Source organism: Microtus pennsylvanicus, chromosome 2, assembly GCF_037038515.1.
Source record: "Microtus pennsylvanicus isolate mMicPen1 chromosome 2, mMicPen1.hap1, whole genome shotgun sequence".
Classification (NCBI taxonomy): Eukaryota; Metazoa; Chordata; class Mammalia; order Rodentia; family Cricetidae; genus Microtus; species Microtus pennsylvanicus.
This window is the reverse complement of record NC_134580.1, coordinates 19314882-19330014: the sequence shown is the minus strand read 5'-3', so window position 1 is coordinate 19330014 and position 15133 is coordinate 19314882. Positions and strand designations below refer to the sequence as shown.

Below are 15133 nucleotides of genomic sequence, written 5' to 3'. Positions count from 1 at the left end.
CCGAGTTGGCATGGCAGGACAGACAGATTCTGTCTGGGAGTTCACCAGCCAGCCAGCCTAACCCACGCACTGGGTTCAGAGCCAATGACAGGCCCGGCTAAAGGGAGTGTGGTGGAAAGTGACAGAGGAAGACACTGGACATCCTGCTCCAGCATCTGCATGGATAAGTGTTGATGTACAGAGCATACAGGAGCATGCACACACACACACACACACACACACACACACACACACACACACACACACACACAATATGACAGGTCTGTCTTTCCGCACCTCTCCTACGGAGGAGATGGGTTTGCTTGCCAATACTGTGCTGTTAACAGTCCCAAATCACATTGCAGGAAGACAATCAGGAGGTGAGTGATCATGAAGAGGAGGAGGAAGAGGAGGAAGAAGAAGATGAAGAAGAGGATGACATTGAAGGGGGAGAGAGCTCTGACGATTCTGACTCCGAGTCAGATGAAAAAGGTACCTACTCCTTAGCAGGAAGGCAGGAAGCTCACATCGGGAAGTGAGCTGGTCACATTGGGAAGCTGTTGGTGGGAACCTCTACATTTTCTATTTTATATCAAATGAAAACAATATGACCTGTAAGACTACTCTAGCCTCGTGCATGCTCTAGGCCAAAGAGCTGTTCCTTTCTACATTAGATCTAGTCACTGTGATTTCCACATTTCTTCAGTGCACTTGGCACCCGCCATTGGCCACCGTGAACAGTCTCTTTTTAGAGTATGGTGTAGCCGGGAACTTCCCCACACAGCTGCCGAGCGACTGCATGAATGTAGATAATGGTTTTACATTCTTGTTTGGTATGATGATGACGATCTTTTGGCCTACTCTCAGTATTTTTGTCTTCTGTGAATAGCTAACTATCAAGCCGACTTAGCGAATATCACGTGTGAAATTGCAATTAAGCAGAAGCTGATTGATGAGCTCGAAAACAGCCAGAAACGGCTGCAGACGCTGAAGAAGCAGTATGAGGAGAAGCTGATGATGCTTCAGCATAAGATCCGGGACACACAGCTGGAGAGAGACCAGGTGCTCCAGAACTTAGGTGGGTCTTCCGTGGCGTCGCTGTCTGCCTTCAAAGCCCGTCAGTCGCAAAGCTTAGCCATCACTGAATGACTTGAGTAGATAATAAAGCAAGTGAGCCCAAACCTCCAGGAAAGAAGAGCTCGGGCATGATCTCAGCCTGGGAACTGGGTGTTTGTTCCAAGTCTGTGAAATGAAAAGCCGTGCCTTACAAGAACCCTGCGTTTTTCCCCTTTGCACCCAGGCTCGGTAGAGTCATACTCGGAAGAAAAGGCAAAGAAAGTGAAGTGTGAATATGAAAAGAAGCTCCATGCCATGAACAAAGAGTTACAGCGACTGCAAACGGCCCAGAAGGAGCATGCCAGGCTGCTGAAGAACCAGTCTCAGTATGAGAAACAGCTAAAGAAACTGCAGCAGGATGTCATGGAAATGAAGAAGACAAAGGTACTGGTACCGTCCCTGTTCCGCTCGGGGGATGACGGGCTTGAGAGCTTGAAACAGAACTATTATTGTGGCTCGCTCTTATGTCAATAGAAGAGTAGCCCATATTTCCTACCAGCTTAAACAGGTACTCAGCTTCCTGTGTCTGTCTGTCTGTCTGATCATGTTCTCCTTCACTGACAGGTAACATCTAGAGCTTGATATGTATTATTTCCATGCGTAGAGTAGCGCAAAGCCAAGGAAACTTCATGCTTACGTCCATTTTTGAGTAGGGATTATCTTAAATATTGCACCAAAATCAAGGCAGCTTCTTTAAAATAATCACATGGACATGACTTAAGAAGTGAATAATTTATGTTGTATGGTTGTTGTAATAATCATAGCCACATTTATTATGTTCTTTCCCTGTACCAGACTCTGCTATAAGCATCTTCCAGTATCAATCGACTGAGTTTTCACAGTACACAAGGGCATTGTAGATGAACAAGTCAAAGCCTACAGACAGAGGTTATAGAACTTGTTTCGGACTCACTCAGCTACTGTTACTAAGTATCAAAATTTCATACATAGAGCACTAGCTAACCTGACAAAAGTTCATTGAAAATATAATCATCTAGTTGACTAAAATACACTGTGGATTCTACATGCTTCCATGTAATTTACCAAATGTATCTGGTGATGGAGTAAGTTCAATAATGTATATATCTAACTTTAGGTTCGTCTAATGAAACAAATGAAAGAAGAACAAGAGAAAGCCAGACTGACAGAGTCTAGGAGAAACAGGGAAATTGCCCAACTGAAAAAGGATCAACGCAAAAGAGATGTGAGTAGATTCTGCCATTGTGCAAGATTGTTTTATGAATGGAGGCAAAAATTTTTAACTATCGTAAGTATAGGTTGAGGGCAATAAGTATTAGTTATATAAAATGACATTTATTATCACATCTCGATTATAGTAATTCAGTATAACTATTTAGGGCCGATTCATTGCCAAGCGGGGTGACCAGGATGTATCATCTGGGATGATAACTGGTCCTTGATAAAAGATAATTTTCTGAGAACAGGAAGCATTTTTGTCTTCACCTTCAGAATTCTACTTTCATGAATTCAGATTTTGAAGGTAGTCTAATTCATCAAAAACACCCTTGTTTTTGTTAAAACCTTTACTTTTATTATGGTTAGTTGAAGAGAAGGAGGAGAGAGGATGGGAGGGAGCGGGAGCTCGAGAGTAAGTGCAGGTGCCACAGTGCTCAGGCAGAGGTCAGAGGACAACCTTCAGGAGTTAGTTCTCCTCCACCATGCAGGTTCTGGGGATGGAACTCAGTTGTCAATCCTGGCAGCTAGTGCCTCTTACCCCCTGAGCTATCTTGCTGGCCCCACATCTTCACGTTAATCTTATTGATGAATGTAAAAAAAAATATTGCTTCACATTAGAACGCGGGAACTGAGCAGAGACCATGGAGAAAGCAGTTTACCGACTTGGTTCCCATGCCTTGCTCACCTTGCTTGCGTCTACAACTCAAGACCACCTGCCTAGGGATGACATTGGCTACAGTAGACTGGAGCCTTCTACATCAATCATTCATCAAGAACACACCTCCACAGACACGCCCACAGAACAGTCTGCTAGAGATAACTTCCCAGTTAAGGTTTCCTTTTCCCTGGTGGCTCAAGTTCCTGTCAAGTTGACAAAAACTAGCCAGCACACCCAAGTTACCATCCAGGGCCTAACTGCATGAGTGTATGTTTTCCCGTGTTTAAAACAATTTTACTTATTGTATGTATTAAACATGACTCTTGAAAAATAGACAGGTCTTCTACTGTTTGTGTCTAAGAACAACTGGATGAGAAGCATCTGTAAAGCGCTTAGAAAAGCACTTGCACTTCGTAAGCACCACCCTGGTAGTAACAGTAAGCATGCAGATGACTTTCCGTTTGATTGGTTTTTTTTTTTGTTCCCACCCCCACCCCTGTTTGATTGGTGGATGGTGTAGGCATGCACATGCCATGGTGCAAGTGTAGAGGTCAGAGGTCAGCATTCGAGAGGCAGTTCTCTCCTTCCACCATGTACTTTCAGGGGCTTGAACTTGGGTTTTTGCTTTTACTTGCTCAGCTGTCTCACCAGCCCAGAGACGGCTGTTTCAGCATCGCTTGCTGTATTAAAGTAGCAATAGCCCTATGATGGGTATGAGGTCATCAGCCCAGATCGTGCGAAGAACTTGTGTTTCCTGGCAGTAAGAGGGAGCGTGTTAGCCTAAGAGCAGAGCACTACATTGTGATTCAGTTGTCCATTTCAGTGTGCTGAATCTTGTTTTATAGCATCAACTTAGACTTCTGGAAGCCCAGAAAAGAAATCAAGAAGTAGTTCTGCGACGTAAAACTGAAGAGGTACAGTAAGCAAGCTTACCATTTGGAGGGCCCATTTTGACTTTGGGGAAAATAATGTATTTCTTTTCTTTTTACTTTGTGGCGCTGGGGATTAAATCTAGAGCTTTGCATGTGATAGGCAAATCCTCTACCACTCTACCTAGTCCGTGTAACACACATTTCTACAGACAAAGCTTAGACCAACCTCTGGTGCTATTCCAGGTGACAGCTCTCCGTCGGCAAGTAAGGCCCATGTCTGATAAAGTAGCTGGGAAGGTCACTCGGAAGCTGAGCTCGTCTGACAGCCCTGTCCAGGACACAGGTTCCAGTGCAGCTGCAGGGGAAGCAGATGCATCCAGGGCAGGCACCCAGCAGAAAATGAGGATTCCTGTGGCAAGGGTCCAGGCGTTACCAACACCTACAACAAACGGAACCAGGTCCTGCTGACTTTTGAATTGCCCTGCTGCGGTCCTTGTGTGTGTTCATATTGAATGCTACGTAAATAGGTCATAAGTAGTTATATTTGTCTTTGTAATTGATTACAGGAATAAATATCAGAGGAAGGGATTGACTGGCCGGGTGTTCACTTCCAAGACAGCCCGCATGAAATGGCAGCTCCTTGAACGCCGGGTGACTGACATCATCATGCAGAAAATGACCATTTCCAACATGGAGGCCGACATGAACAGACTCCTCAGGGTATGGGAAATAGAAGCCAGATCTTCCCTCCTTAGCTGGCTGTTAGTCTTGCTCTTCCATACTTGTTCTTGGAAGCACTGTCTGCTTCTATAATGTCATTTTTGTCTTGACTGCACTGTGTGTGAGTTTTCTTAAAATTTTCTTAATTCCAATATGGGTTTCTTTGATTTTTTTTTTCCTTTTCTCATAGCAACGGGAAGAACTCACAAAAAGACGAGAGAAACTTTCAAAAAGGAGAGAGAAGATAGTGAAAGAGAGTGGAGAGGGAGATAAAAACGTGGTTAGCATCAGTGAAGAGGTGGAGTCTCTAACTGCGAATATAGATTACATCAATGACAGTATTGCCGACTGTCAAGCTAACATCATGCAGATGGAGGAGGCAAAGGTGTGTACTGTAAAAGACAGCTTGTTTCTTGTTTTCACTTGTTTGTGGGAGAAGGTCTCTCACTTTGGCTGTCCTCAGACTCTGTGTGTGTAAATAAAGATGTCCTTTAGTTTCTTATCCTCCTGCCCTTACCAGATGCTAGAAGTATGGGTAGATATGATGGTCAGGATTGTAAAGCTATTTAATAGCTTAAGGAGAAGAACTTTTGTCTTGTATATCTTTAAGAGCATGTTGAGTTTTATGTTCTGTCATTTTCTATTTATTGGTTTAATCTAATTCTTAGGTTTTATACATAGAACAGATAGTCTACTCTCCTGATTTCTATTCTGACCTTGTGATGTTCTTATATTATACATGCATCGTTTATTATGTCTTGCATTGAATTTTTAGCTGTTCATGTCTACTTTTGACTGGAACACAAGTTTATTGTGAGAATCATGTAATATTTTCCTGAGTAGGTTATTGATTTATCCACACTGTCAAGTCAATTCCGTAGCCTGTTGTCTTCTGTTTAAATAAATCCAAATTAAATAATGATCATTCCCCACTGGTTTGATGTAGGAAGAAGGTGAGACACTGGATGTCACTGCTGTCATTAATGCCTGTACCCTTACTGAAGCCAGATACCTGCTGGATCACTTCTTGTCAATGGGCATCAATAAGGTGAGATTTAACTCTTCTCGAAAGCCTACATTTTGACCATTTCAGTTTTGAATATCTTCTTCCAGTCACCCTCCTCTTAGTGAAAATAGAGTGCAATAAAATTCTTAACTGAAAAATAAAATATTTTTCTTTAGAGCTACGTAAAACGTTATGAGCATCTGTATTGGTTTTACTGGCTCTGTATATTAACAAATAAACGAAGAAAAAATAAAGCCTGTTTTATTTCAACAAAAGATTTTCAGGGAAAACAGATTTTGTATCACAACTGGCTTGCTGCTAGCTCTGTACACCTCAAAAGAAAATCAGATTGGAGAAATACCACCCTACTTCTTTGAATGTAAGCCTAATTTGTCACCGGTCGGACACTTCCTCCCAGTTGCTGAAGGCGGTGACAGCTGAGTCACCTGCTCCCCATGCTGGACCTGCATTAGACCCTTTTTACACAGCCTTCTCACACTTCATCCTTGCCACGTGCCAGCCAAGGAGGTCTTGATTCATAGCTCTTCACACAGGAACTGAGGGTCGGGAGGATGCTCTCTCAGACAGGGAAACTGCTCTGAGACCTCTTAACAAAGCAAGCAGAAGAGCTGGTTTGCATTAAGGTCTGTCTGATATCACAGTCAGCATCCTAAGCATTTTAATGTAGTGGGCTTTGATTTCTATGATCTAAGAGTTTGCTTCTCTGGTTGTTTCAGGGTCTTCAGGCTGCCCAGAAAGAGGCTCAGATTAAAGTCCTTGAAGGTCGACTCAAGCAAACTGAAATCACCAGTGCTACACAAAACCAGCTCTTATTCCACATGTTAAAGGAGAAGGCCGAGTTAAACCCTGAGCTGGATGCCTTACTAGGCCATGCTTTGCAAGGTAATTTGGATTAAATTTTACGTCGATGACTTGCATGGTGGCTTTGCTCTTTGGACATTGTATCTATATCTCCTTCCTCTATGGCTTGTTTGAATAGATGCTATACGTACTTAGACTTTTAATAAATATTCTTACTTTAATTCGCATGTGTATGTAAATTTGGGGGAAAGTAGTTACTGTCATTGCAAGAAAATTACTCACTTAAGGTTACTTAACCTTATTAAACCATTGGCTTTTCTGGATAAAGGAGACGAGGAACGTTTCTGAATTGGTTATTTAAATGACTTAAAAGATTAACCAAGTCTCATTCCCTCTACGCCGCGTACCTAACTGTGCTAAAATGCATCTGTGTTTGTTATGGCATCTGTTCCGTGTATCTTAACATCGGAGCGTGATCTTGTGCTATGTGAGACTTTTAACGTTGGATCTGTTTTGATTGGAGTATTGCTTTTTGTTTCCTTCTGCTGTTGTTTATCCAGATCTAGATAGCGCCCCACTAGGTGAGTATGTTTAGCTTTCTGTGTGTCGACAGCTGCATGAGTCACTAATTGTCCTGTGCACTAATTGTGCCACATAGTTCACAGCGTTTCGTGGGTAGCCACTGTTTCTGCATGACCTTCTTTGAAACATATTCATGATTAAAAACCAAAACCCACTAAATCTTTGTGTTAAACATTCTTGATTTTGAAATCCCTAGATGTTTAAAGAGGTGGGCTTGAGCTAACCGTCATTTGAGCTCAATTGTAGGATTAGCTATGTTCTCTGAACGCTTTCTCTCTTACAGGAAAACATGCAGTCTATTTTCCTTTTTAATTTTTTTAAAATATATGTATTAACTTGCATCCATTGTTTTAACTTCATAGATAACTTCCTTTAGTATATAGTCTTATCTATTCCTTCAAAAAAGAAAATTAAGAATATATATTTTTATAAATGGAATAAAATACAAGGACTTGGAGCACACTAATATCGTGGTTATAATCATAGGCATCATATTTTCAATGTAGAAGAGACTATAGAGGATCATTGCACATAGAAGTTTTTTTTAAAGATTTATTTACTTATATGTGTAGTATTCCACCTGCATGCCAGAAGAAGGCACTAGATCTCATTATGGATGGTTGTGAGCCATCATGTTGTTGCTGGGAATTGAACTCAGAACCTCTGGAAAAACAACCTGTGCTCTTAACCTCTGAGCCATCTCTGCCAGATATGGGAGGGTATGGGATTTGAGCTGGTATATAAAACAAAAAGAGGACGAGGGGTCACACAGCTAAGGAGTGTACCAGCAGATCAGTGCTCTGCAGGAAAAGTACACGGTTTATAATGGTGAAACTTAACGTTAGAGGCTAAGGCGGGATCCCCACCCCTTACTACACTTAGCGATCCTAAACATTTTGAGGAACATTTTTGCTTTTCTCATGTTATTCCTATCTTTATTAGGAGCATATATTCTACTGTACCCCTATTCTAGTACAGGTTTTCTAGGAGCCTCATGGAACTTAGCATATAGTTGTATGTGTGGTTAAGATTTATTGAGAATTATAAGAACATACAACTGTAGTATAAGGGAAAGCGCACAGACGAGCCCACAGGAGGCCACGTTCAAGTTCCTTTGTTTGCTTCTGTCCGTGAGAGACCATAGAGAGTGCAGGCCCTAGAAACCAAACACGGCAGGCTGAGCCAGGGAAATGTACTGGACAGTGATCACCACCCAAGGTTCCTGTTGGAGCCAAGGGTCTTTAGTATATGTGCCTAACTTGTACCAGATTCTAGGCCCCCATACAGAAAGCACTTAGTCAGCATCAACCATTGTTTGTATAGTTTAGACCTCGTGAGCATCCTTTATTGTTTTGTCGTTGACCAGGGATACTGGGAGAGTTGGTGTTTTGGAAGTTAGCCAAGGTGCTAGTAGCCAAGGTTTGCAAGTAGGTGTTTCTACAGGAAAAAGTCACAGAGCTTCTGCGTTAGTTCTGTTTCATATGCGACTTCTGAATGCCAACACATCCCTTTTATATAAAAACTTATTAAGAAATGGTGGAGAAGCACAAACATTTGGTTCACTTCCAGGGAGGTTAGGTGGTAAAGTCTACCCTGGTACGGGCGAGCAGAACACCTGGGAGTTCTGTGTCTGTCTGAATCTGAGTGCTGCTCGGTGAGAAGCACATCTAATAGGCTTGTGCTCGCACTAAGGACTGTGTGCTGGCTCCCCAGAGCAAGTACTTCACATCGGTTTCAGTTTGGAAGACGTATCTAAATTGGTGACCGGCTGGGATGGGGTTCTCTTGGCTCTGACCATGTTGTGTATATACAAAGCATAAGTTATCCCTCTGGAAGGCGTATATTCATAAGTAGGAGTTAAGTATTCTTTAAAACTGAGTTTGAACTTCTGCCTTATGTCTCAAGTTCTATTCATTTCCCCCACTGTCTGTAAGGAAAAGGGTAGGAAATCACATCCAACTGCAAACACCAAGCAGAGAGAACAAACTGGAAAAGGGGCGGGACAAGGCTGTAAATGCCCCAAGCTCATCCCCAGAGACATTCTTCCGCCCACAAGGCAGCACTGCCTCACCATTTAGCTCCACTTCCTGGGGACCAAGTGTCAAATACCTGAGCCTGTAAGGGATAGTTCTCATTCGAAAGTGCCATACCTCGCCATTTCTTTATAGCCCCAATTTTATATTAATAACTAATTCAACTATCCTAGACACTCAATATTCTGTTTGAGGATTAAGTCCTCAAACAGAGGACTCTTTTGAAGAAAAGGGTTTAAGATGCATATTGTCTTCAAGACCACCATTTCCTTCCCCTCTCTGAATCCTAGATATGGTTCCATCTTAGATATTATTTCCAATCTTTACTAAACTTTCTCCAAGGTGTGTACTCCGTGGTTGAAGGAAGGGAATATTAGAAGAGAGGAAGGAATTGGTTGATCCGTGTCCATAGTGAACGCCGTACATTATACACTTAAATTACATCATGACATTATTTCGTTTTGTGAATAACTTTGTTATAAAATGCGAGTTTTAAAAACCTGCATGTGTGTTAGGGGATGGTTGACAGTTAACTAGTTTATGTTTGTAGCGGTCTCAAGCTGCCGATTTCCTAGTTATTTCTGTTTTTCCTTGCCTGCTACAGTTTTTGCTGATGTGGCAGTTTTTTACAGTAGTTGGCACAGCTGTTGCATGCACACCTGTTGTCTTTGTCTTCCGTGTCCCTGTGGATGACATGCATGCTGTTGTGTGACATCTGAATAGCTTCATATATGCTCCTTCTACTCAAAATTTTGAGACGGGGGAAGGTACCTTGCATAATTGGTACAGTATTAGAAAGTTTATGTGTTCAGGAGGCTAGTGATTGGCCAAGTGTACTGATGGGAGCTGGTGCAGCCTTTGTGTGAGCTTTTGTTTTTCATCAGTGAATGTATGTGTTTGAATAGGACCGGTATACAAAAAGTATTCATGTAAAGTAAAGGTGTGTACTCATTGGGTAAATATATAACCGAATCCCCATTCTCTGAATACCGTTTTTTCCATGTTTCACCGTTCAAACTCATCATTTTCCTGTACGTTCCGTACATTTCTCCTCATCCTAACACATGCAAACAAAGGCGCTTCTTAGAAGTATTTTTTCTACAGTCTATTTTGATTTAGCAATCCACACCAAAGTGCCGGTGTTGAGATGCTGAGCTGATGTGTGTATGTCTAGCCTGGGGATGAGGTCCCCATCCAACTCGTGCAACACTTGGCGTTTTTTCCCTTCTTTGTAGAAAATGAAGAGGACAGTAGTGACGAAGAGGCACCTTTACACAGCCCGGGGTCGGAGGGGAGGTAAGAGCTGCAGAGGCCGCCACACTTGGCTTACTTCCGTAGTGTTCTCTTTTATGATTTTCTTTCATTTTAACTATGTGTATTTGTGTATTTAATTATGTATGCTTGTGTATGTCTGTGGAGATTTGCGCACATAAGTGTAGGAGCCTGCAGAGGTCACAAGAGGGTATCGGATGCCCTGGAACTGGAGCTACAGGCCGCTGTGAGCCACTCATTGTGGTTCTGGGAACGAACTCAGATGCTCTATAAGAGCAGTAAATGTTCTTAACCATTGAGCCGTGTCTCCAGGCCATCATATAAGACTGTTAACCCTCAACCCTTACTGCATTAAGCAATTACCTTAAAATAGAAATAATTTTTAATTTTATGGTCAATAATAGCCCTAGGAACAGTAATATGAAAACCAAAGACATGCCTGTCATAAATTTCAAAATAAAATATTTAAGGAAGAAAAATGGATTAATTTTTAATAAATCTATCTGAATTTCAAATGTTACCTTTCTGTGTTTTCCACAGACTTTATTTTTTTCATAATTGTACACATAAAGGACATGCAGTTCTGTGTAGTAATTTTGAATTTAATCTCTTAATTGGTCCTTATTTATATGCAGCACGCTGTCTTCAGACCTCATGAAGCTCTGTGGTGAAGTGAAATCAAAGAACAAGGTAAGGAACGTCACAAATGTCAGGCAACTGTTTTCCCATTGTTCTCTATCTCACGAGTGAACTGCTCAGCTTCCTGTCTGGCTCTCAGTAGAGCAGAAGCTCAGCTTCTCTCGTCCATAAGGAACTAATTTTATCTTCTCTATAAGGAATAATTCAAAAAAATTTTTAAAAACTTCTCACTCGAGACTTAGGGTTTACTAAATTCTTACACTATTTCTTCATGATACAATGTAGAATGGAAGCAGAGTCTTAACAATTGGTTAGTGAAGTGGTAAACTCTATGATGGTGTGAGTATCAGTCACTTAAGTGACGATTTGTGAAACTCTAGCACTGTTTTTTTTAAGTGTTTCTTCCTTGTTAAAGTATTCTGAGATTATTTATAATAGAAATTTAGGGAGAGGGAGTTAGGAACCATGCCCTAGCTCAGCAATAAACACCAGTAAGTGTTGATCAGTTTTCTTTTTTTGTAGGAATATCAGTCCAAGGCTATCAGATCCTCCATTTTCCCCATGATAAGTCTTAAATATGGATTTTTAGTATAAAATTTAATTTCTTTCTTTTTTTTCTTTTTTAGAAAATACTCATGAGTCTGGTGAAAATACATCAATAGATTTTTGTATGGTCTTGAAGTACTTGCTTTCCAGTATATAGTTTGTATTTTGTTCTGAATGATCAAACAAGCTACCAAAACTCAGGTTTTTTTTTTTTTGGTGGTTTAAAAGCAGATAGAATCTCACAGGGTTTCCTGTTTTAGGCTCTGTGAAAGCCTAGCCTATTCAGCGAGCCTACGTGAGATGCCCAAGAGACCTGGGAAGTGAGGGCCACAAAATAATCCACTGTGGTTATGAATTAGCCCGGAGAAGGGCTCTCTGCCTTCCCACCTGTGCTGTGGGAAGAACCAAGATGGTAAAAGGTGTCCCCAGGGCGTTCTCATTTCAGATCACCAAAGCTTTTCTTTTACTTGCTGCTTCTGAACTGGAAAGATACAACATAGGACTCATTTCCTTTTTTCCCTTTGAATAGTGAAGTCATTTCATGATTTTAATAAGGCCCACAGCAGTGCTGTGTTAACGACATAGAATAAACAGCAGAATACAACATAGTGAATTTTCCAATGAGGAGCGTAAACTCATTATTTAGGATATTAGAAAAAAACCACTGAAAATAAAAATGAAAAATTTTTATTAACAAAGCATTTAAAGTTAAGCAATGTTAGAGTTTAGCTGAACTTCACTGCAGTGGATTTTCCTTTGGCTTAATTCCTTCCCACTTCCTTTCTTCATTCTCTTGCCTTTCTCTCTTTAAAGCAGTTACATGCTGAGGGAGCTGGTCACTTGTGGCTGGACAGCACAGGGGTGTTAGTGGCCTTTGACTCACCTTCGGCTGACTTTGTCACTTCTGTTTGAGTTACCACAGAGAGATGTTCAGCATCCCTGTGCTTTCTTGTCCTCTCTTGTGAATAAGTTACCTCTCCACTGCAGACATCACAGCATTTAAAAACGCCCCTGGCACATATGTGCAATCCAAATGCTGGTCATTACTGTGGCCTTGGAAGGTCTTGTCTGGCTATGACTCTGCCTTGTCACTATCATACATGTTGTCTTTGACATTTTGAACTTTTTGAAATCTAATACTGGCAGTGCTGAAGCATATGTGGGCAGCCCATATAGGGCGGTTCTATTGAACTTGTCTGTATTGGGTTTCGTGGTCTAAGTTGATGAGGATGACTGACCAGGCCTTATCCTCAAGACGGCACCAGATCTCATTACAGATGGTTTTGAGCCACCATGTGGTTGCTAGGAATTGAACTCAGGACCTTTGGAAGAGCAGGCATTGCTCTTAACTGTTGAGCCATCTCTTAAGCTCCATACCTGCAAGGAAAAGATGTACATAGTATTTTTATCTATTGCAGACTAATTAAAAAAAAAGTCTCTGTTCCCTAATCAAGTTCTGTGCAAAAGTCTGGCCCTGATTGCTTCTCTTTCCATCTCTAGGCGCGAAGGAGAACCACCACTCAGATGGAGTTGCTGTATGCAGATAGCAGTGAACTAGCCTCAGACACTAGTGCAGGAGAGGCCTCCTTGCCGGGTTCTCTTACACCTGTTGCAGAAGGGCAAGAGATTGGAATGCATACAGAGACCAGTGGCACTTCTGCTAGGGACAAAGAGCTTCTTCCCCCATCTGGCTTACCTTCTAAGACAGGCAGCATGTAAGTCTGACCTGGCTATACTAACTCCCTTCCTTTCGGCTTTTTGTTTTGTTTATTAATATGCATGTTTCTAATTTATTTCTGTTGAAAAATAATCAGTCTCTGGTTTTCAAAGCCATTTCTGTTAGGTGTTGCTGGCCCCAGTTTTTGTTTGTGTATGAATATGTGCTCTGTGTGTGTGTGTGTGTGTGTGTGTGTGTGTGTGTGTGTGTGTGTGTGTGTGTTCTGTATGGGCGGGGCTCTAAAGCTGATGTTAGGTGTCATGCTCAATCATTCTGAATGTACATATTGAGGCATGGTCCTTTGCCAAACCCAGAATTCTCTCTCCAGGCCAGCAAGTTTGCTCCTGGAACTCCCTTTCTCTGCCTGCACTTGGCTGGGATTACAGGAGGGCTACCACAGTCACCTGTTTTTTATGTAGGTGCTAAGCATCCAAATTCTTTCATGTTTGTGTGGGAAATACTTTTCCCGCAAAAGGAAGTTTTTCACCCTAACCCTAGTGATCTGGAAAATCAAAATAACTTAAGATTCAATGTTATCTTTTGACTTTAATCTCCTAGTTTTAGGATTGCTCTAAGGGCAATACCATTTTCTGAGTAATGATTATAGGCACAGTTTATTTAGAAACACTTCCATTAGGCTAAAGTTATACAAATAAAATAATTACATGTCAATATAAGCTCTTAACACTCAAGTTTACTCCAGGTTATCTAGGATCTGGTTCTAATAACCTGGTAGGATAATAAATCATTGCTGACCCCTTTAAGGAAAAAGGCTAAAACTAATTATAAACTTTGTGCCTTTCAGGTTTTCCTAAAACTAAAGTTTAGGTTTTGTTTTGTTTTGCTTTGTTTTTGAGATAGGGGCTCACTGTGTAGCAGCCCTCTGTAAAGCAGACTGCCCTCTGGCTCCTGAGTGCTGATATGAAAGACGTACTCTACCACTCCCCGCCCCCCCCCCAACCTTTCACCTTGAAGCTCACTGTGTGTCGGGGCCAATGCCCAGACAAAGAACTTCACAGTGAGGAGCTGCAGTTGTAACAACAAAGCTCTTCTTCTATTACAACAAGTGCCCCATGGCACTCTCAATTTCTGTTTTGAGAACAATGAGACTTCCCTGCGCTGGATAGTATATGTGCATACTTTCCCTGTTTTTGTTAGTGAGCCTGCATGCGTGCGTGCGTGCGTGCGTGCGTGTGTGTGTGTATGTGTGTGTGTGTGTGTGTGTGTGTGTGCATGTGTGTGTAGTGTGTTTCCCTTTTAAACATTACCTTTTAGATTTTTATTTTTTATTTATGGTTCTGAGTGTTTTGCACGTGTGTGCCTCATGCCTGTGGAGGTCAGAAAATGGTGTCTGATACCCTGGAACTGGAATTGCAGACTGCTGTGAACCACAGTGGGTGCTGGGTCTTGAACCTGGGTCCTTTTAAAAAGCAGCCAGTGCTTTTACCCACTGAGCCATTTCTTCAGCCCCTCACTTGTAAGGATTCTTCAGTGATGTTTTTGCAAACTAACTCTCAAGTTATAATCTAGCAAATGGTTTCTGATATGAATATATGTATATGAGAATATTGCCCCTAAAGCAGCATGCAAATAGGCAACTCTACAGATAATACCCAAGTAATGAACTTGCTGTCTATGTCTGTTTCCCATAATATTCTTCATTTCATGACGGCGTTTCCATTATCTTCCATGTATCAGTCCCGTCTACCTTTAGATGCAGAATTAATTTTAATGATAGAATTTTCTTGCATGTGCTTAAGGAGCTTATGTGATTAATACTGGAAGCTGCTAACCAGTGTAGCCATGGCCTCAGTGCTGTGACAGGGATAGTGACACAGATAAGGGACTGTCGGGGCCTTGTGTGTGCTCAGCTCTAGTCCGCCTTATGACAGGCACATTAGGAACCTCAAGACTAAGGCTGTGGCCTGGAATCCACATTCAGGTAATATATTGATTTATAAGTGTATCCTTTAT

At 41.6% G+C, this 15133-nt stretch overlaps 1 protein-coding gene across 27 annotated transcripts in view; it reads left to right on the top strand.

Annotated features, from left to right (window-relative positions):
• Kif21a (kinesin family member 21A) overlaps nt 1–15133 on the top strand; it is a 116806-nt gene that overhangs the window by 79136 nt on the left and 22537 nt on the right. For 22 of the 27 annotated variants that reach the window (XM_075960400.1, XM_075960396.1, XM_075960388.1 and 19 more), the window contains 14 exons: nt 345–471; nt 869–1057; nt 1280–1479; nt 2192–2299; nt 3796–3864; nt 4066–4280; nt 4389–4542; nt 4733–4927; nt 5489–5590; nt 6286–6451; nt 6931–6951; nt 10221–10281; nt 10893–10947; nt 12943–13157. In XM_075960400.1, the coding sequence (XP_075816515.1) occupies nt 345–471; nt 869–1057; nt 1280–1479; nt 2192–2299; nt 3796–3864; nt 4066–4280; nt 4389–4542; nt 4733–4927; nt 5489–5590; nt 6286–6451; nt 6931–6951; nt 10221–10281; nt 10893–10947; nt 12943–13157 (1877 nt within the window). The remainder of the gene's footprint in view (nt 1–344; nt 472–868; nt 1058–1279; nt 1480–2191; nt 2300–3795; nt 3865–4065; nt 4281–4388; nt 4543–4732; nt 4928–5488; nt 5591–6285; nt 6452–6930; nt 6952–10220; nt 10282–10892; nt 10948–12942; nt 13158–15133) is intronic. The other 5 variants (XM_075960398.1, XM_075960384.1, XM_075960381.1 and 2 more) reach the window with 1 other exon arrangement.